The 21,367-nt window shown below is 51.1% G+C and overlaps 1 protein-coding gene across 11 annotated transcripts in view; it reads left to right on the top strand.

Moving 5' to 3' along the window:
- Window positions 1-3,554: 3,554 nt before the first annotated feature.
- The window catches only part of CSNK1E (casein kinase 1 epsilon), a 33,885-nt gene continuing 16,072 nt past the window's right edge, over window positions 3,555-21,367 (top strand). For 4 of the 11 annotated variants that reach the window (XM_072973514.1, XM_072973515.1, XM_072973513.1 and 1 more), the window contains exons 1-2: window positions 14,454-14,751; window positions 18,139-18,226. In XM_072973514.1, the coding sequence (XP_072829615.1) occupies window positions 18,151-18,226 (76 nt within the window). In that variant the 5' untranslated portion in view covers window positions 14,454-14,751; window positions 18,139-18,150. Of the gene's footprint in view, window positions 3,622-14,451; window positions 14,752-14,936; window positions 14,960-18,138; window positions 18,227-21,367 lie in introns of those variants that run through there. The other 7 variants (XM_072973517.1, XM_072973518.1, XM_072973516.1 and 4 more) reach the window with 4 other exon arrangements.

The raw sequence follows: 21,367 nt of genomic DNA, 5'->3' as shown, positions 1-21,367 counted from the left end.
CTCAACGGTCCAAGTATCAGAGGGAGATACTGTCAGAATCCTGGAGCTTGAGCTGAGGACTGGGGCTGGTGGCCTTTCTCCCTCTGGAGTAGGAGCTAATGACCCCCAGGTCTATCTCCATCAGCTTTTCTTAGGCCTTTGAGGCTGGGGACCATACCTGGGAACAGCATCCAGGCCTCATAGCCCATGGAACACTCATCTTCAGACTCCTAGTCCAGTACTCTGTGCTCTCCTCACTCTGTAATAATGCCTGCATACTCTGAGTATGTGATGAGCTAAGCCACACCCTCTCTCTCTTCCTTCTTGCCAAGGGGAGGCATTTGTGAGAGTATGTTCATGGTGAGGAATGGAGTCCTTGACCATAGCCCAAATCACACCTCAGGTCTTATTCATATGGTGGCCTCATTCTTCTGCCTTTACTCCCTATGACAAACTCCTACACATACTTGAAGGCCCAGCTCCAGTGATGCTTCCTCTGGGAAGACTTCCATGACTCCCATCTCCTTCTCTCTATGGTTCTGATCACTTTTTCTATTTATCAGAGCAAGAACTGTGTTTTCTCATATTTCCGTCCTCCAGAATCATGAATTACCAAGTGACTCATCAAAGGCAAGTCCCTTCACCAGTTCAGGTCTTAGTTTTCTCACTTGAAAAGGAAGGTCATGATATAAAGCCAACCACAAAGGAATTTTGAGAGGATTAAATGTGTCAGTTATGTAAAACGCTTGTATATATGTACAGTGCTGAACATATACAAGGGTCCAGTATGTGGTAGCTATTGATGGTCACTTACCCTGTGACTTGGGCAAACCATTTCTCTTCTTCTATGCTCAGTTTCCTCATCTAGAAACTGAAAGGTGTAATAGCAGACCCAGTCCATGATCAGCAATGGATGCTAAAAATCACTGGGTAAAATGTTGCTGGGGATCTTTATAACAGAAGGATGAAGTTAACAACACCTAAAGCCACTGATCAACCTCAGCATCACTAAAAGGTGGAACAATCAGGCACTGTGGCTCCTGCTCTGATGTGCTGGGACAGACACAACATCATCTCCACAATATTCTTGGTAAAATAATTGAATTCAAATCAAATCAAGAGCCTTCAGCCTAAGAATCTACACCTAATTACCAGAATCTACATCTAATTACCAGTTTATAGGAAATACGGGGGCTGGTGGGGCATGTTGAAAGACACCACAGGGATACAGTCCAGAAACGCTAGACTGTAGGAAACTCAGTCTGGAATATTATTTGGCCACAAAAAGGAATGAAGTACTGATATGCACTTCCGCATGGTAGAAACTTGAAAGCATTATGGCAAGTGAAGCCAGATGCAAAAGATCACATATCATGTGAGTCCATTTATATAAAATACCCAGAATAGACAAAAGACAAAAGTGGTTTAGTGGTCACCAGGGGCTGGAGGAGGGCAGAAATGTGGAGTCACTGCTAGTGGGTTTGGGATTTCTTTTTTCAGATGATAAAAATGTTAGGGAATTAGATAGTGGTAATGGTGGCAAAATCCTGTAAATATACTAAAAGCCACAAAACTGGACACTTTTTAAATGGTGAATTTTATGTTATGTGAATTATATCTCCATGAAAGACAAACAGAAAGAGATTTAAAAGATATATTGACCATATGTAAGACGTGGGCCTTGTGTGATCCTGATTCAAACAGACCAGCTATAAGAAGATATTTTGGAGACAAGTTAGGGAAATTTGAACATGGACTGCATATTAAATGATCTAATGAAAGAAATGGTGTTACTTTTGCTAGGTGGAGTCATGATAGTGTGTATGTTTTGTTTTTAACAAAGTTCTTATCTGTTAGAGATAATTACTGAAGTATTTATAGGTGAAATGATATGATCTCTGGAATTTTCCTCTAAAAAATATGTGTGGGGGGATGGATGAAACTAGAATGGAAAATGTTGGTATTTGTTGAAAATTAGTGATGGGTATACGGGTTCATTATACTATATATCTTCTACTTTTTAGTATTATTTAAAATTTCCATAATAAAAGGTAAAGCAATGAAGGGATGGACTTCTATTTCTCCTCTGTATTTTATTGACTTCTGATTTTCTATAATAAAATAATAATCAGAAAAATATACTAGGGCTATAAAATAACTGAAGAGGTTGAAATAGCTGACCTCTCAACCTTGTAGTTTGGTCTCTAGGAAGCTTAGTCCTTCCTGGTCCCACTAGTGCCCTGCCAGCCTTGAAGCCTCCTGGGTGGGAGGGAGAGACTACTGATTCCTACTTCAGGGCTACTGCAAAGATTAGACGACAGGTGCTTATTCTAAATTCTAGTAAGTGCTCAATTAATGGGAAATTTAATAAACTTATTTCACTTTATAAAAGTGAAATGAACCTACTAGATGAAACAAGAATTTAAAAAATAAGCTTCATAGTGCCCCAGAAATAACTACAGTGCATATTTTCTTTCCAGGCTATTTCCTATGCATGAAATTGTGTTTTGCTTTAAAGTTCAACTGTAAGCCTGCTGTCACCACACAGTTACATTGCTTTTATTCTCTTAATATTTTAACATATTTCCTCATATGCTAAGCTGTTTGTAAACATAACTCTCAAATGGTTGCATAATATTCCATTGTGTGTTTGCACTGTTCACCTGCTCCAGGTGTTGGACACTTAGACTGGTTCCAAGTTTCACCATTATAAGGGACTCCAGAAGCTCCAGTGGCGCAATCGGTTAGCGCGCGGTACTTATATAAGGGACTCCATAATGAACGTGTACTCTGAATGACTTCCTTAGGATAGATTTCCAGAAATGGAATTGCTGGATCCAAGGGTGAGCACATTTTAAAGTTCTTGGGGAGGTGGAACCTAGTAGTGCCCTTGATTTTTGCCACCATTTTGCTGTCATTTTCAACATAGAACTTTGCCAAATATAAACAATCGCGGATAATACAAACAAGATGGAAACAGTTTTCTGACTATAGGTGTCAGATGCCAGGATAACTATTCCCGAAACCCAAGGGCTGGAATCACACTTTGTGCCACTCACACACACACTCCCGGCTCGCTTCCTTAGCAGGGGGGCTCGGGGTAGGATGGGGAGAAGTATAGAGAGTGACGTACAAATTGAAGGAAACACTCGGGGAATCAGAGGCTGCCTCTGTCCCTCTGGAGATCATTCCTTCCCCCAAGTGATTTGAACCTGGAATCCGAAGACCCAACAGTTCTGCGTAAACCAGGGGGTGGATGTAGGGTGGTGGGGATCCTAGGTCTTTCTCGGTTTCTCAAGGGGACCCTCGTCCTTGAAGAGTGGAACCTCTCCTATCACTCCTCCTACCCCGAGGGCCGCACTTGGACGCACAGCTGATGGCTGGGGGCCACATCTGCGTGAGGCTTGCGCGGCGAGGGAAGAGTCCGCAGCACCTCACCCCGCAAGCATGAGAACCATGAATCCCCGCGGGCCTGGAAGCCGGGGCGTGGCCGGGAAGCCGGGGGCGGGACCGGAGTGGTGACGTCACGGCTCCGCCCCCGGTCGGCTCCCTCCTTCCTGCGCGCGGCGCCCTAGCAGAGTCCTCACCTGGAGGGACAGGTGTGCGCGTCTCGCATCTCGGAGGCCGACCCGCGAGTGTCAGGTGAGCGTCCGCAGGAGCTCCGACCCGGGCTGTGAGAAGGGTCTGGGGTGGGAGTTCTCACTAGACGCAGAGGATAGCCTTGTCATAGAACGGAGAGGGTCCTGGGTCTGCAAAGGTACTGGTTGCTCCCCAAACTCCTACCATATCTCTTGGTTATAGTCACGTTGTATGAAAACGTAGGCTTTGGAGGGATTTGAAGGAGAGGAAGTTGAAGAGGAAACAGCAGGTTATTACTTCTTTTTTTTTACATGATATCTTTTCTTTGTTGTAAAAGTAATATGCACTGATTGACTATTTGGCAAATGAATAAAAGTAAGAAAGGAATCACCCATGGTACTAACACATAAGCAAAACAACTGGATATTTTGGTATATTTCCTTTCAATCTTTTTTCTATGAACAATCATTTTAATATAATGTTATCATACTTTATTTACAATTGTTGTGTCTTGCTTTTCCCCTCTTATCATTGTGTCATAAGCATTTCGTCGTGTTGTTATTAGTCATTCGTGTATGTGTAATCATTATTTTTAATGGCTGCATAATGGTACATTTGAGGGATGGGCCATAGTTGGGTACCATTCTGAACACTTGGAGGAAGGACTTGAGGGGGAGACAGGGAGGTGTAATAGAAAAAACATGGGCTGTAGGTCAGACCTGCCAAGACCTCCGTCTCCAACGCTGGGATCTTGGGAAAGATCTTTGCTCTCTCTAAGCATCAGTTTCCACATCTGGGAAATGACTACGTAAAGCTTCTTCCTGGGGGTGTTGTGAGGATTAAGTGAGCTATGTAGAAAATCTCCCCCCACCCCCACCCCCATGGTTCTGGCAGAAAAAGGGTCCACATGTTTGTGAGTTTGAAGGAGGGCTTTGGACCAGCCGAAGTTGAGGGAGCAGTCAGGGAAGAGTTAGGGAGACGGGGATGGGCTCTTGGGATAAAACCCTCTGAATAGAGATGTTTCTGAGTCTGGGGCAGAGGGGCATGAATCAACAGGAAGGACTCACATCCACTCTGTTTGGGCCAGGCACAGACATGGTCCCTAAGGCAGGCCTGGTGACTGTCAGGCCCCCACTGGGTTCAATTCCTTGAGACAAGCTTCTGAAAAGAGTTCAGAGTGAGAAGATAGGAAGATGGGGGGTGGGGGGGTGGGGGGGTCAGAGGTGGAGCTAGTAATCAACCCTTTGTTCAGATAAGGAAACTGAAGCTCAGAGGACAAGTGATTTGATCAGGATCCACATAGGGCGCAGTAACAGAGTACCTGTGGACTCCCAGGCTCCTCACTCCCCCATAGGCTGCCACACCAGAGACTACTCAATGCAGCGGGAGGAAGAGGTCAGGACTGAGTCATCAGCTGCAGCACGTATACCAGGCCAGCTGCACTTAAAGAAAACAGAAGCCTCTGCTCTTTGAGCCTCCATTTTCTTATCTGTGAAATGGGGATAATAACTCCTCACCTACCTACTTAGTACCTTAGAACCAGGCCTGTCCATCCACAGGTAGCCAGGGCCTCCTTCTACTTTTAGGAGCCCATTCAATTTCTGGTCATACACCCTCCCTTGAACTCTTCATTTTCTTGACCTCCTGGCCATCTTGAGAGGGGGCCCTAGATACCTTGTCAGCTGAACCAGATGAGTACCTGTGGCCACACCTCAGGATGGGAAATCCACCCTTCCCTGAGCCATCTGTTTTTAGACCTGGGAGGTTTTGTTCTGTGTTTCTAATTTGGTTTTACTTTAATGTGTCTCTACAGCATGCTCCCACTGGATGAGAAAGAGCTCTGTGCCCCGGTGGGAATTCTTAAGTGTTAAGAAAAATCTCGTTGTGAGGGTCCACAGCCCTCTGAGGCCATCTCTTTCTGCTGGGCCTGAGTCATTCCAGGACAGTAATAAGGGTGTCAGATTTTGCTAGCAATTGAGTGTCTGGGGTCTCTGCTGTTCTGAGACAGAATTAGGGAAGTTACTTTCCAACCCACAGAAAACTGGAGGTGATATGTTGCATAGTCACAATTTTTAAGTCATTTAGAGTGACAATCAGCCCCAGGACCCAGAATCAAGTCCCTGCCTTGGGCCTGGGAAATTATACTCTAAAACATCCCCACCTCTGCCACTTGTCTGTTCCAGAACTTGATAGTTGATACTCAACTGCCAGCCCCATTTGCCAGCCTCTTGTTCTAAGTGCTTTAGAGCAATACTATGAAATAGACACATTACTGTCCCTGTTTAACAGGTGGTGAAACTGAGGCAAGAATAGTTAAATAAGTCGCCCATGTGGAGGCACGATTGAACCCCAGGCATTCTAACTCACACGTGCACTCCCGTTACCACTGCCTCTTTAGCCTAAAATGGTGTCTGATTTGACGCATGTCATCTCCACATCATCATCTTCTTCATGGGCCATCAGGGCTCTCTGGGGGAATTTTCCCACTCCATTCGTGTCTGTTGGTGTCCTGATGTCCATCTTAACACTGGTCACACCGATTTCTAATGACTTATTCTGGGTTCTGGGTCTCCTATAGCAGACACACTCTACCAGGTCAGGGCCCACCACAAGGTAGTAGCAATAACTGCATCTCTCATTCAGGTGTCAGCTCTGGGCTACAGGCTTTATGTCCATTTATCTCTTTTAATTCACCTGAGGTGAGTGCTACTGCCACCCTAGTTTCTTTTTTTCTTTTTAATTGAAGTACCATCAGTTACAATGTGTTAATTTCTGGTGCACTGCACAATGTCCCAGTCATGCATATACATACATATATTCATTTTTTATTAAAGGTTATTACAATATATTGAACATAGTTCCCTGTGCTATTCAGCAGAAACATTTTTTAAAATCTATTTTTATATGTAGTGGCTAACATTTGTAAATCTCAAACTGCCAAATTTATCCCTTCCCACTCTCTTTCCCAGATAACCATAAGATTGTTTACTATGTCTGCAAATCTGTTTCTGTTTTGTAGGTGAGTTCATAGTGTCCTTTTTTTCTTTTTTCTTTTTTTAGATTCCACATTTGAGTGATATCATATGGTATTTTTCTTTCTCTTTCTGGCTTACTTCACTTAGAATGACTAGGTCCAGCCATGTTGCTGCAAATGGCATTATTTTATTCTTTTTTATGGCTGAGTAGTATTCCATTGTATAAATATACCACAACTTCTTTATCCAGTCATCTGTTGATGGACATTTAGGTTGCTTCTATGTCTTGGCTATTACATATAGTGCTGCTATGAACATTGGCCACCCCTGTTTCTGAGATGAAGAAAAGAGGCTTAGGAAGGTTAAGCCTTAGCCCAGCTACTTAGCCCAGAAGTAGCTGATTGAAGACTTGCATCCAGCTAGAAAAAGCAGGGTCTCTACCACCACTGCCTCTCAAGTGAGAACTCACTGCAGGGGTCCCCAAACACAAAGGCAAACTTGGTGGCACACCCAGTCTGTGCAAATAATTTTGAACATTCATTTTGTATTCAAATATATATATATATATTTGTTATAACTTATGTAAATATTTGTCCTCTGTGCTAATGTGTGCACTATAAAACATACATTAAAATAGAATATTTAGAAGGCTAAGGTTAAAAATGAAATAAGAATACAAATTCCAATTTTTTTCTTCTCATACCCTGATGGATCACATAATATACTTCCTGGGGCACAGGTGTCTACTTTAGAGATAGCTACCTTAGTGGAAACCAGAATCCCCTGGATACTTCCAGAGCAGGTGAGCAAACTCATTCAGCGGGGGCCTCAGATATAGGGGCAGGTCCCAGTTGGCATGCAAGAAGGAGACAAAAGCAGATTGGGGCACAGTCCCCGAGGCAGGGTGAGGCTCCAGGGTGGGTCTGGAAGGGTAAATTGGAGTCCTTCATAACTTTTATGAATATTAGGTCAGATTCTCTTTTAAACATATTCACAGAATTTTTTTAAATTGAAGTAGAGTCAGTTACAATGTGTTAATTTCTGGTGTACAGCACAATGTCCCAGTCATGCATATACATACATATATTCATTTTCATACTCTTTTTCATTACAGGTTATCACAAGATATTGAATACAGTTAGGTCAGATTCTCTTAAAGTATCTCAGCCTTGGGTTTCTACCTGTAAAACAGGTGGGGCGATCTGCAGCTCAGAGGATTGTTGTAGAATTAAACAAGATTCAATGATAAGTATCCAGGGCAGTGCCTGGCACATCATCTGTCTAATAAATTCTAATTTATTAGTTCTTTCCCTCTTCTTCTTATCCGAGTGCAAAACTCGAAGCTGCAATGAGTAAAACCAGTGGATAAATCCTATATTTAGCTGTTTGGGATTGGAGATCCTGCCGACCTCCACCTTCCTTTTCAAGCTCCTCCCTGGAGGGAGAGGGATCCTGGGTGCCAGCTGAATGGTCTCCTCACCCCCAAATATCTGAGGTTCCTCCCACAGAGTATTCACTCAGGCTGTTCTTCCTAGCTTTCTGTTTCCTCTCCACTCTCATAATTCTATGCACTTCAAGTCCCACCTCCTCCCTCCCTCCCCAGTGCCAACTCCAGAATCACTCTGTAGAAGGGGCTCGGGAGCAGTCTGGTTAGAAGGGGGCTCAGAGCCTTGTCTGGATGCTGTGTTTGCGTAGTGCTTCCTACAAAGCAAAGAAAACCCAGGTGGTGCATCTCTTAGAATGTCCTGGTGGAGGGTGAGGGGGCGGGTCACAGCCCCTCGGTGCCTCCATTGCCGCCCCTCCCCCCCCCCGGCCACGTGGACCTGTCCTGTGGCACTCACTGCTAGCATGTTCTCTCCCCGGCAATGTTAGTCCATCTTTTTTCTTGGTATGCCCAGTCTCCCCTGGCAGACTGTCAACTCCTGGCCAACATGGTCCAGTGTGAACCTCTCAGGCCCTGCGAGGAGTTGGCATCAGGAAATGTTTGTGGACAGACACGTGACCTGGTGAGGAGATGATGAATTGCACAAACTATGCTGAGTTGAGAAGTGTTGCTGTGGGAATTGGGATTATTAGCCGTGGCAATCGTCATAATTCCCGTGGCCCAGCTAATGAGTGGTTGTGTGTCCTGAGAATGGGATTCCCTGGATTCCCAGAGGATGGAAGGAGCAAGTTTTGGAGCCAGTCAGCAGCAGTACAGACAAGGGAGATTGTGGCAAGCAGAGGGTCAGGTGAGCCCAGAGGGGCAGTCAGGTGACAGGCTGAGTTGAAGGAAGGAGGCAGATGTGGATTGGGAGGCGGTGGGGTGGGGGAGCTGGAGACAGGGAGATGTGGTCCTTTGGTGATGCTGGGGTATTTTTAGTGCTCACTGTGCCTGCATAAGGGACACGTGGCAGGCTTTCCTAACTCCCCTGGGAGTTGATTTCCCCTAAGAAGAGAGCAGCATAGGGAATGCTGAAAGAGGATGTGCCCGGCAGAGGGGGCGGGCTGAGAAGGGGGGAGGGGGTTGGGGAGAAACCACAGGCCTATTCCTGAGGGAAGGCTGTCAGGCACGTCTGGCCCAGGGATGGAAAGTGCCAGCCCTGCCTCCACCCCCGCAACCACACACCCGAGGCAGAGTTCGCTCATTGCACAAGTATTTACGGGACACCTATTACCAACTGAGCACCCACAGGAGCATCTATAGGCGGCTTTCTTTCTGTTGGAGCTTATGTTCACGGGCATTAAAAATAAACAAGCTGAAGTTTTTGGCCTCTAGTAAGTTCCACAAAGACAATAAGTCACGGTGATCCAATAGAGAAGGTCGGAGGGCAAGGGGGCCTGCTTAAGATGGTGTGGTCGGGGAAGGCCTCTGTGAGGAGGTGACTTTTGAATTGTGATTTGAACCATGAGTAGGAGGCAGCCATTGAAGACCTGGGCAGGGATAATTCTAGGCAGAAGGAACAGTGAGTGCAAAGACCCTGAGGCATGATGAAATGAAAGGCAGGGGTTTTGGTGGGGAGATGCTCAAGATGAGATCTAAAAGGCAAGTTGGGGCCATATCATAGCAGGCCTGAGAGAGAATGTGGATTTCACACTAAGGACAGAAGTAGCCATTGGTGTCTTTTCAGCAGCAGAGGGATGTGGTCTCACCATTAATAGACTGACGTAATTTCCAAGTGAAAGGTGTACACAGTGAGAGGAGGCTGTGTTCAGAATTTAGTTGGGAGGCAGAGCTGATAGGAAGTGCACATGTTTTGAAAGTGGGGAGGTGGGGGGAAGAGAAGCCTTTCCCACTGAACCCAGTTGTGTGTGGCCTCAGGAGCTTTCTTAAGAAAGTGCCCGGGTATGGAGTGTGTAGGCCATTTCCCATCTGGTCCAGCCTTGAGTTTACAGACAGGGAAACAGAAGAGGGAGCCGTAGAGGTCTCCTTTCCAGCCCTCTAGAGAGGGGCTGTGAATTCTCCAAGGTCTCATTGAAATCAGTGGCACTCAAATCCAGGCCTCCTGGCCCATGGTTCAGACCTCTTGCTACCCCGCCCCGCTGCCTCTCAGCTGAAGATGGCAGGGGAGGGAGGAACCACTGCGGGGAATGACCTGACTAGACATGACGATGTGGTGAGGTCACCAGGAGAAGCGTCTAAGAGCAGTGGAGTCTGGAGAGGCCAGGGCCAAGGCATCTCTTGGAGACAGGGCACTGCTGTGGGAGCAGCCAGAGATGGGTGGGACATCCTGGAAGGGTCTGGGGGCAAGGCGCCTAGGCCTCACTGGCTGAGGGCAATGGAGCAGGGCCCCGTTTTCAGGCTGGCACGCCTGAGGAGGCTCTCTTAGAGCAGAGCCTGTGGGGGCCACTGACTCTTGGGGGTCTTGGGAGAGACACAGCAGTAGCTGAGAAGAGGAAGACCCCAGAGAAACTTCTTGCAGGGGTCTCCTGGAATCAAGACCACAGATGTAGACAGCGGGCAAGGCCAGTGGCTCTCCTGGGCCCAGTTAGGCTTGCGTACCTCCAATCCATGCCCACCTCAAAGGGGCTGGTGGTGGCTCCTCCAGGGGAGGTAAGGTAAGGAAAGAAGAGGCTTGGGGGAAAAAAAAAGGAAAGAAGAAGCTGTGGATGCTGCCTGTGCTGCTAGAGGGAAACCAAGACAGGCAGCCCGCGCTTCACTGCCAGTCCGCTGCTCAGAGCTGTTCAAGGTCAACATGTTCCCCTTACTCAGGGTTTTCTTTTGGTTTCGTGCAGATCATCTGTATTCCCTCCCTTTTACAAATGAAACTCAGAGAGTTTAAGGAACTTTCTGAGGGCCATAGAGTTAAAAAGTGACAGACTCAGTATTTGAAGGCAGCTTCTTAACCCCAGTGGGTCACTGACTCGGATTCCCTCTGTGACCTTGAACAAGGCTCCCTGAGTCTCAGACTCTCTGCCAGTGAAATGATGGAGTTGGAATAAATGAGCCCCATGAGGACCTGGGGCTCTCAACTGGGGCCCAGAATTGCTTCTCTAGTAGAGGAGCTCAGGGGTCTGTTGGAGAGGGACAGGGATTGTCCCGGAGCTGTGTTCTCCACCAGCCTGGGCGACTGCTTCCGCTGAGGGTGGATGTGAGGATTGAATGCAGGAATGTGTCTCATAGAGGGCCTGGCATGCAGTAGGTGCTCAGTGAGTGACAGCGTTCAATGTATTCTCAGTGTTGAGGCTGTCCCTTCTCAGTCCAACCATTCACTCATTTAGCAAATATTTGGCCAATACATCCTATGTGCCAGACACTAGTCTTGATACTGGTGACACAGTGATGCCCCCAAATAGCTTTAACCTCCCACCTTCATGCAACTGATATTCTAGTGGGGGACATAGACCAAAAGAAAAATCCAATAAATACCACATGGATTATGTTAGTTAGTGATAATAGTTAGGAAAAAATGAAGCAGAAGAGAGGAAGGCAGTGCCCCAGGGTGGGGGATCTTGAGTCAGGATTGGAAGGCCTCCCTGTGAAAGGAGCTTGGGGGTCCAGACCTGAGGGAGGTGAGGGAGTGAGCTGTGAATGAGCTGAGGGGAAATGGCCCCAGGCAGCGGGACAGCCAGGCCTGAAGCCCTGAGGCTGGAGGACAGCCTGAGGGGACAGATTGTGTAGGGTCATTTTTTAAGGACCTTCCCTGCCACCCCCTGCCCACCACCTCCAGACTCAAGTTGTAGGTCCCTTTGGGTGGTACTAAAATCTTTCTCCCCATCACTGGGTTCATCTGTAATGTCATCCTCATGGTCTGGTGGTTCCAGGGCACCCTAAGACCCCCCAACTCAGGGCACTGGGGTGCCAGGGAAATAGGTAGAAGCTGTCAGGTTGGAAAAGTGCTGGGGGGCCCTCCCCCGGACCTAGTGATCAGGACTTCGCTGATGCCTATTGTCCTCGGCCTGACTGCATCTTCTGGGTCGGTGGGAGGGTGGGGATGGAGGGGTTAGGGGAACTCCAGCTGGCCACACCCTTGGGCTTTAAAGTTGGGAGTTAAGTCCCAGGAGGAATCTTGGAGAATCCAGTCTGGAACCAGAAGTCAGGCCCCGAGGCTACTGGAACTCTGTAAGATTTCTTTCCTTTGGAATCACCTCCCCTCCTTGGGTTTTGTGTCCCCTCAGTTCCTCCTTAGAGCTGAACTGCAAAGCTCTTTAGAAGGACCCATGGTCTTGAGGGAAGTAGGGAGGAGGAGAAATTAGGCCCACAGAACAGCTAGTCAGGGAGGGGGTGTGGGGAGAATTCTTCCAAGGCAGAGAAAGGGTGGGGACAGGGGAGAGAGACTGGGGGCAGGCCATGAAGGGAGGAGTGGGTCTTAAGACTGACCAGGATCTTCAATAGGGTCATAGAGGGAGTGGGGGAGGTCAGTTACAAGTTCTGGAATGGGAGGGGACATGTGATAAGATTAGAAGCGGAGACTGGGACATCTGAATTTATACCCTTAGGCAAATGTTAGGAACCTCAGATTCCTTTCTGAACTAGGGAAAGGATAGATTAGGGTTTCATCTGTCATTTGAGAGGATTAAATGAGACACCCACTTCTCCCAGTGCCAGGGACTCCGTAGGTCCTAGAAGAGGACTAGTCCCATCCTAGAGAGAGAGGACCATGATTGGGAAGCCAGGCCAGGTGGGAAGGTTGGGGTGGTGAGGATGGAGGACACAGGGGTGTATTCCACCCTGCTCAGAAATGCCAGGGGCCGGGCACCTTGTCTCACTGAGGAGAACCTGCAGCCACAGGGAGGGCTGGCATCTCTGGACACTGGAAGCAGGATTCAGGGTTGGTGAGGTTGGAATAGAAATGGATGAAAGGGAAGGGCATTGATAGCTAAGCCTGGTGGCCTCTAAGACAGGGTCAAACTTGAGAACTTCCAGGAGATGAGGGAGTCATAAAAATGGGTAAAACAGGCTGATGTGAGTAAACAAATGGGGTCCTTGGGCTGTGATTAAGGTGGGTGGCTGCTGCCCAGGCCAGCTGAGTGTTGCCAGAGCCGAGTGTGAGTTTGGGCCCAGAGTGGTAAATTTCCCCTTGCTTGAAGAGAAATAAGGAATATGGACCTGTAATATGAATTGTACCCATTTAAAAACATTGTGTCAATTAACAAAACAAAGAAATAACAACAAACAGCATGCAGGCCAAGCAAAGCCCACCACTGTGGCTGGTGACCCTCTGCTCTGGCAAAAGTGACACCGAGGGCAGATCCCCAGTTGACTGCCCCAGATCTCTCCTGGGAGGCTTGTCCTCACTCTCCTGCTGTTGGAAATGAGCTCATGATAGATTCAGTTTCCCAGGAACCACTGGGAGAACAGAGCCATCTTGCTGTGCTGTGTGGTCCCAGGCTCACTCCTTCTCTCTGGGCTGCAGTTTCCTGGGCTATGAAAGAAGAACTTGGTCTGTGGGGCTCCTGCCAGTTTGGACGGTGTGTGACTAAGTCTCTCAGGCTTGAAGGAAGATGTGGTTATTATGGAAGTGACTCCTCCCAGGATCCATGCTTCTGGGATTGGATGCACTGCACTCCAGCATTGTGTGTGTCCACTGTCACAGTTGTGTGCGTGAATGGATGTGTGTCATGATTTGGAGCTTTGAATGGTACAGCGCAAATATCATCATTTTAATAACCTTTCATTGGCTGCTCTGGAAGCCAAGTAGGAAGCCTTAATTAATTCTCAGTGACCTGGGGAGGGAAGGGTGCTCCTTCCCAATTTGCAGTTAAGGAGACCCAAGCCTAGAGCTAGGGGGGTCCTTGACTAAATGTGCACTACACAGGAGTTGGTTCCATGGCAGGGTGGGGTCCCTCATTAAACGTGGGAGAACAGGATTGGTTTTGAGGTCAGTTCTGTGCCCATCAGTTTGAGCTGCTGGAAGAGGGAGAAAAAAGTCTTTGCTTTTGATTTTTCCATGGAGGGCAGAATGCAGCATAGCCCTGGCTACCTCTCTGAGCCTTTTGTCAATGTCCCTCTATCTCTTGCTGTCCTGTCAAATCGTTAGCCCCTGAATCAACCTGGCCTGTGTGTTCTGCAGCACTCAGAGCCCAGAGGTGGAGTAAGCCCACAACTCTCTCAACAGTCTCCTTTTGCAGTAACTCACATAAACACTGGCCTTTGGAGGGGCCCACTGCTAGGCTGTGAGAGGAGAGAACTGGCAGAGGGGAGAGGAGGCTTTGGGTCTAGGAAACCCCAGCTTTTTGTGTGGCCCCCTCCTCCCCACCCCCACTCAAGTTTTTCCACTTGTGTCCCCACTGGATCAGGGTGTCATTGTGTGTGTGCTTCCCGGCCCCATCCGTAAGACCTCGTTCCTGCAAGGCGCTCCTTGCGAGGATGGGGGGCCATGTTTCCTGGCTGCGGCCCCCCATCGTCCCCGGGAGCGGAGGGCGCGGGCCCTTTAAATCCTCCGGGGCGGCGGCGGCGGGCCGGGGATGACATCAGCGGGCGGGCCCGGGGCTCAATGGGAGCCGCGGGCGCGCGCCGGGCGGGAGCGCGCAAGCCGGCGGCGGGGGCGGGCAGGCAGGAGCGCCGGGAGAAGGGAGGCGGCGGCGGCGGCGGCGGCAGCGGCGGCGAGAGCCCAGTGCTTGAGCCCAGCCAGGGCCGAGCGGAGCGGAGCGCGGCGGCAGCGGCGGCGGCGGCTGGGCCGGGAGAGGCTGGCGCGCCGGGCGGCTCTGCGAATCCTCCGGCATCCGCCCCGGCGGGCCGTCCCAGCTCGCGGCAGCCCCCCGAGCAGCGGCCCGGCACCGGCGCCTTCCCGGCGGGGTAAATATTGAGGGGCCGCGGGCCCGCGGAGGGGCGCAAACCCGGGGGGAAACGGGGCTCCCTCCGCCTCTTTGTTTTTGCGCGAGAGGGAGGGGAGGGGAGGGCGGACACACGCGCGTTCGCACTCGGTATGGGGGGGCAGCCCGGGCGCCGCCCGCTCGGCCCGGCGAGGACAAAGGCGCGGCTGGGGACGTGGAGGAGGAGGAGGGTGACTATTATTTTGCAGGCTTGCTGGGGAGAGGCCCCCCTAGTCCGGCCCGCCTTCCCCTCCCCCACCTGGACCCTTCAAAGCCCCAGCCGGCCGAGGCGGACACCCTGGACTGTGATTTGGGGACGCCGAGGGTGGGGGTCCCAGACTGGGGTGCTGGGGGCACCGGATACTGTTGATTCGGGATTCTCGGCCAGACCCTGGGCTTCTTTCTGTGTGCTTCACCAGACCGTCAGCAGTGACCCCCACCCCTTCGCTTCTGGCTCGGGTGCTCCAGATCTGGGGGTCAGCAAGGCTGCTCACGCTTGTTGGATGGGGGCGCTTGGGAGCCCTTGGGGTGATGGGGTGTGTGGTCACCCAGTCACCGATTCTGTTTTCCTTTGTGGAGAGAGAGAAAGGGGTGGGGGTTATTTATCAGATCGGATTCTCCCGTTTCTACGTGTGAGAAATCCATGTTTTGCAAGTCTCTGAAAGATAAAACTATGTTTGTGCCTGGGTGTCTTTAGAGAGAGGATTCCCAAGCTCCTCTTCACACCCAAACTCAAAGTGGGGTGAGCCCCCTCCCCAACTTTCCCCTTAGTTTTCTTACGCATTATCTTCTGGGGTCACCCTTTGTGAGAGAGAAGGATTTGGGAACAGGCGAAGGGGATCCTGAATGTCTTAAGTTGCGCCCAATAAATGCCTGTGTTTGGGGCTTTTTTGCCTTGGTGTCTAGGATGTCCCTCCAATTTTTATTTTAATGGTCCAGGGACAAGGGCGTTTGCTGGGGAAGAGGGTGGGCAGGGAGTAAGAAAACTGCCCATGTGCCGTTCTGCTTGGTAGTTTGTCTAATTTTTTTTTAACCAGTTGAAACTCTGGAATCTTCATGTCCGCCTTTTTTTTTTTTTAATTCCAGTACCCCCCGCTGCCCACCCCAAAGAGAAGCAGCAAAGAACTGGAAAGCCTCTCCCATTCCTGACTCAATCCTTTCTCCTCTCTGGGAGGCTCTTTGAGGGGCAGTGGTGGGACAATCTAGGCTCTCCTTGGGGCCCTGTCCTCCCCCCCATCCCTGGGGTGTAGGAGAGGTGCTGGCAGTCTGGGTGGCTAGCACAGAGCAGTCGTGGTTGCCTGCAGGGCTGATTGCACCCTCTCTTCTCCCCTTCTCTGCCGACAGCCCGGTGAGTGGGGAGGGGCTGGGGGGTCATGTGCAGTGTATTTATGTAAGACACCCAGACGGAGGGCATGGGTATTTATATAACCCGGCGTGGGTATTTATGTAATATAGGATGCGGGTATATTTATGTTCCTTTCCTAACCTGCGGCTTTCCCGGCTGCCATGTGTGGTCTCTGAATTGGCGTTGGCGGAAAACGGACTGGGGGGGGGTGTTTGTGTGTGTACACACCCGCCCCCTCCCCGCAGCGGGGCTGACGGTGTCTGTCTGCGTTTCTTGCTTGCTTTGGAGTGGACACGCAGGACAGTGTGTATGTGAGGTGTGTGGCATGTGAGTTTCCCGCAAATGTGGAATGCGTTCTGCTGGCAGCCGTGGCACCTCAGCTGGGACTGGCCAGGCGTGTGGGCAAAGGCCCTTGGTAGAGAGCCTGGAGTTCAGCCAGCATGGGGTGGACTCTCCTTCCTTGTGACCATGGCTGAAGGGCTAGTGTTGGCTCCCTGGGAACTAGGTGCTGGGGCTGGACGTCTCTCTTGGGCAGGAGCTGTTGGCTCCTTGCCTCCGCTGGGGTGGAGAGCTCCAGCCTGACCATCTGTGGAGTAAATCTCTCCTACCTCCCCTCCCAGGTGGGTCTGGCTCTTGGTGGGTAGTGCTTAGCATGGGGAAGGGGCAGAGCCTCTATGCCTTGCACTGTTGCTCTTCCATCTTCCAGTTTTGCCTCCTGGCCCTGGAATGAAATAAGTCCTGTTTGAGAGGGTGGGAGGCTGCCAGGTAGGGCAGCAGGAACCCTGTCTGGGTCCTAGGGGAGGAAACTCTGCTGCTAACTTGCCGCTGGTGGGGTGCAGGGCAGGTAGTGGGGCCTCCCTGGGCCTGAGTTCCCTGTCTGCAAGGGGCTGCCCCTCCTGAGTTTCCTACACTGGCCCTCTTGTAGACACTTTGAGATCTTAGGGATTCCTCACTGCTCTCCTTATTCATAGGCCAACTCTCCCCATCCCCCGAAGCAGAAAAGGCCTTTGAGTTTCCTCCTCTACTGGCCAGAACCTCAGAGCGCCCAGACCTTTGCAGAGGGGTCCCTACCAGGGTGGTCCCTGGTGTTCTGTGAGCTTGGATACCCAGGGTGGGGCACAGTGAGCCAGGAAGTGCTCAGATCAGCACTTTTCTCCCAGACTTCCTCCCACCCCACAGAAGCTGGTGGCTCAAAACCTGGCTTTAGTCCCCTCAGTTGCTCTGCAGGGCCCTCTTAAGAGACCTTCCTAGTCTTAAAGGAAGCCAAACTGTCCATCCAAAGAACTATGTGCAGAAAGGCCTGTGTGAGGTTCTTGGTGTGAGGTTGAGAGAGGGAGAGGACTGGGAGGTGGATGTTCTGGGGGCCCCTTTCCTGCCCTCCCCCTGAGTTGCAGGGCACACTGCAAACCGGCAAAGGCTGTGGAGACCTGGCTTCCAATTTTTGGTGCTAGAAGCCTGGGATGGGGATGGGGACATGGGGACCCTGTCATTTCTGAGTCCTAATGGGGCTGAGGAACTCCTTTGGGCACCTTGTGGTCAATCTGTCCTCCTATCCCCGAAGCCGGTTGGTTGCCATGGCAGCACCTAGGCTGATCAGCTCCTGCATGCCCCCCTCCCCATCATCCACTTTGTCCTTGATTTTCCTTTCAGAGTCTTGACCCATTGTGACTGGCTTGCCCCTGAGAGGCTCCTATTGGAGGGTCCCCGAATGAGTGTCCCCCAAGGAGATGCTTGCTTCACTCTTTCCTCCTGGCCCCGGTCTTCCCTTCTGCCTGGCCGCACTGACTGTTCTAAGCTTGTCCCAGCTATTTCCCACAGGTGGAGGCCATTATGCTACCTGACACCTGTTTGCCCTCAGGTGAAGTGAAGCCAAATCCCTTCCTGGACAGTGTGAGGGAGAATGTTGGTGTCTCCAGTTCCTTGTGGCTTTGCCTGGCCTTTAGTGGGGGAGGGGTGGGGTCCAGGGACTGGGCCAGCTCCCAGCTCCCCGCCTCTCTGACCCCGTGTTTCTTCTTCCTTCTGCAGCGAGAGTGAACCATGGAGCTTCGCGTGGGAAACAAGTACCGCCTGGGCCGGAAGATCGGGAGCGGGTCCTTCGGAGATATCTACTTAGGTGAGTGTTCCTGGCTCTAGCTCAGTGGTTCTGGAGCCCCTGGGGCAGCCCTGGGGACTGGGAGGAGAGATGCCAGGGCTTCGTGCTAGGAGGAAAGAAGGCAGAACTTGGCTCTGGTGGCATGTTTTGGTCGCCCCAGGTGGGGAGGGAAGCAGCAGGCTGCGGGTGAAGCAGGCTGAGGGGATCCTCACACAGTTGGGGCAGGGTGGGGTTCCTGCTGCAGCCTGGGCAGAGGAGGGTATTTTTAACTCTGGTTTCCAGCTGCAGCTGACCTGGGTCTCCAGCTGGGCGTGGGAAAGCACAGGCTGGATTAGCACCCCTGTCTCTTTATCTCCTGGGAGAAGGATGCTGGTGGACAGAAGAGGCCTGGGCTGCCGCTTGCTCCCAGCTAAGCTCCTTCCCTGTGGTCTGGCCTCCTGGAATTCGGCCCGGGAAGGCTTTGGAATGACGCAGGCTCCCCCATAACCTCCAGGTGGGGGCGGCAGGGCGGTCTTAGCTTTTAGGATCTCTCTCCCCTGGTGTGCTTCCTGTTAAAAATCTGAGCTTGCTCGCATGTTGTTGTTTTAAACAAGTCAGTGACATCTCACCCCTGTCCTCAACCTGGGAGAATGCCACTTTCTCAGCTACCCTAAGTGGGCACGGCACGGTCAGGGGTCACAGCCCTTTCTTTGCAGTTGTTGGTCTGGAGGGAAGAGGTTGTGTTGGTAATCACAAATCAGAGTTGTTAGGGCAAGTTGGCCAGCCACTGGGATTTATCCCCATTTCTGTCCCTGTGCCCTGGGAAGCATCTGTGCTTCTGTTTTCCCTCAGAAAAGAACAATAAGTCAATTCTGTCTTGGGTAGAGGAAACTGACAGGTCAATGTGCCTTGCTCATTGATTCAAAACTTGGGAGGTTTCTCTTACCCAGTGGTCTGGGTCTCTGCCTACTTGGGGTTGAAATCTTCTCAGTGAGCTGCCTCGTTCCCCATCAGAGGGGACAGAGACCGAGATGCACACATTCTCTGGACGGTACTTGTATGTGGTCTCCCCTTACAACAGCCTCTAGAGATACTCTGAGCTGTCCCCCCTTCACACATCAAGAGACAAGTGCAGCAGCTTGAGCTGGCCACCCGAGGCTACTCCTGAAAACTAGTTTTCTGTACGTTCTTTATACCCACAGCCCTCCCCAAGACTGAGAGTGTGTACAAGACGGAACGTGGGAGGGAGACATCAGACCTGGCTTTGTGTGGTCTGTGAAGTTTGTGTGATGCAGATGCATGGCTGACCAAGGGCTGTCATGAGACATGAGTGAAATGGCACATGGAAAAGCATCTTGTAAACTGTAAAGTGCCAGCTGGATGTGCAGGTCATTGTAAGGTACCTAGTAGATCACCCTCTGGAAACACAGCTGAGGACAGAAGGAAGGAACAGTGCAGGCTGGAGTTATTTGAAAGGTTTCCTCTGTGACCCCGAGCTCCTCCAGGGGAGGCAAGTATTAGGCTGTGTCCCTCTTGTCCCACCGCCCAGCACGTGGGTGTTCGGTGAATGCCTTGCAAATGGACGAAGGAGGAAATGGGGGCTGTCTCATGCAGAGGCTTGTGAAGTGGCCTCACGTATGGCAGGATAGGTTAGGATCTGGGGGCAAGTTCAGGTCCCCGGTGTACTTCTCATGTGCTGTGTGACCTGGGGTAAGTCACTTTCTCTGAGCCCTCAGCATTCTCACCTGTGAATGGGGTACCCGTCTCCTTGCTGTTTGTGAAATGGGGGTGGGTGTAAAGGAGCCTCTGATGGAGGCTTTGGGCTCTGGGCTGAAGCCTAGAGCCACTGGCTTGAGGGCAGAGGGCATGGAGAGGCAGCTTTGGACAGATGCATCCTGTTCCTGGATAGCACCCGGTCCCAGGCCCTCCCTTTGCAGAAGGGAAACTGAGGCCCAGAGGTGGAGGGGGAACCCAAGATCATTCAGAAAGCCAGTGTCCCTGGTCCCTGTGGTGGGCCCTCCCTGGGGGCAGCACTTCCTGTTTATCTAGTAGTTAACCTAGTTCATTTTCAAACCGAGGTCCAGGTTTACTCCTCTTCGTAAGGCTTCGGAGTAAATTCTGCCAGGGTTTGGGTGCTGGCATTTCTTTTCCTCGCTGTATGCTCTTAAGCAAGCGATGACCTCTGCTAGTCTTGGCTTCCTGTCTGTAAAATGGGGTCATGAGGCCTCCACTGTGGTGAGAGAAGTAATGAGATCCTCATCATGCAAAGACTCCACGTGCTTGGCCCAGCAGGGGTGCTTCTATCTTGTGTCCCCCCAACTCTCCGCCTGAATCGGGGCAGGGAGCCAGTTCTCCCTGAATGTCCAGCCCTCCCTGGCTGCACAGAGCTCAGGGGCTCTGTCCTGATGCAGTGTCCTCCTGGCTCCTTCCTGGGCCCCTCTCGCTGGTGTGGGGACGGTGGTGATTGTAGGGCCACTCCAGCTGGCCTCGCTGGCTCCTTTTGTTCGAAGCTCTGGCCACATTCTTGTTGCTGGTGCCAGTGCCAGGGCCTGACTCCAGATGGCCTCTGCAGGTGGGGCTGGGCGCGGCCTCCAGGCCCTGCTTTCCAGGATCGACTGTGGGCGAGCACATTTGTGGATGTGGCTGCAAGGCCCACAGCTCCCCTTCCGGCACCTCCTCTTCCTCCTCTCAGCATCGTAAAGTGGCCAGCAGGAGAGGGGGCCCAGCTTTGTTCGGGCCTCAGCTTGGCTGCTTGGGGTCCAGAGGTGGTCAAGCCTGTGCTGCCCACTCTGCCAACCACTAGCCGTGTGCCCTTGGGGACTTTCTAGACCTCTTAGTCTCTGGTCCTCCGTTCTAAATGGGGAGGGGACAGTGGTTCCCAGCCAGTGATTGTAGGGGTACTTCATCCTCGCCTTCAGTCCAGCCAGGTCCCTGAGTGTCCCCGTGTGTCTGTGAGTGTCCGAGTGAGCTCTAGGGGAGGTTGGTTGTCCCGCTCCCCACCTAGAGCTTGCTGAGGTCTCAGGCCTTCTAGGGGTGGCCAGGTCCAAGCCCTTCTCAGTGTCCAAGTCTGTTTTTCCAGACTGACTTATGCCTGCACAGGGCTGCTCTATCTAACTGATGGGCCCCCTCTGCCACTTCACCCTGGTCCTTAGTCAGTTATCCTTTGTTGTTCCCTCGGAAAAT

The sequence above is a fragment of the Vicugna pacos genome, chromosome 12, assembly GCF_048564905.1.
Source record: "Vicugna pacos chromosome 12, VicPac4, whole genome shotgun sequence".
Taxonomy (NCBI): domain Eukaryota; kingdom Metazoa; phylum Chordata; class Mammalia; order Artiodactyla; family Camelidae; genus Vicugna; species Vicugna pacos.
Note: the sequence above shows the minus strand (reverse complement) of the source record. Positions and strands in the feature narration are given on the sequence as shown.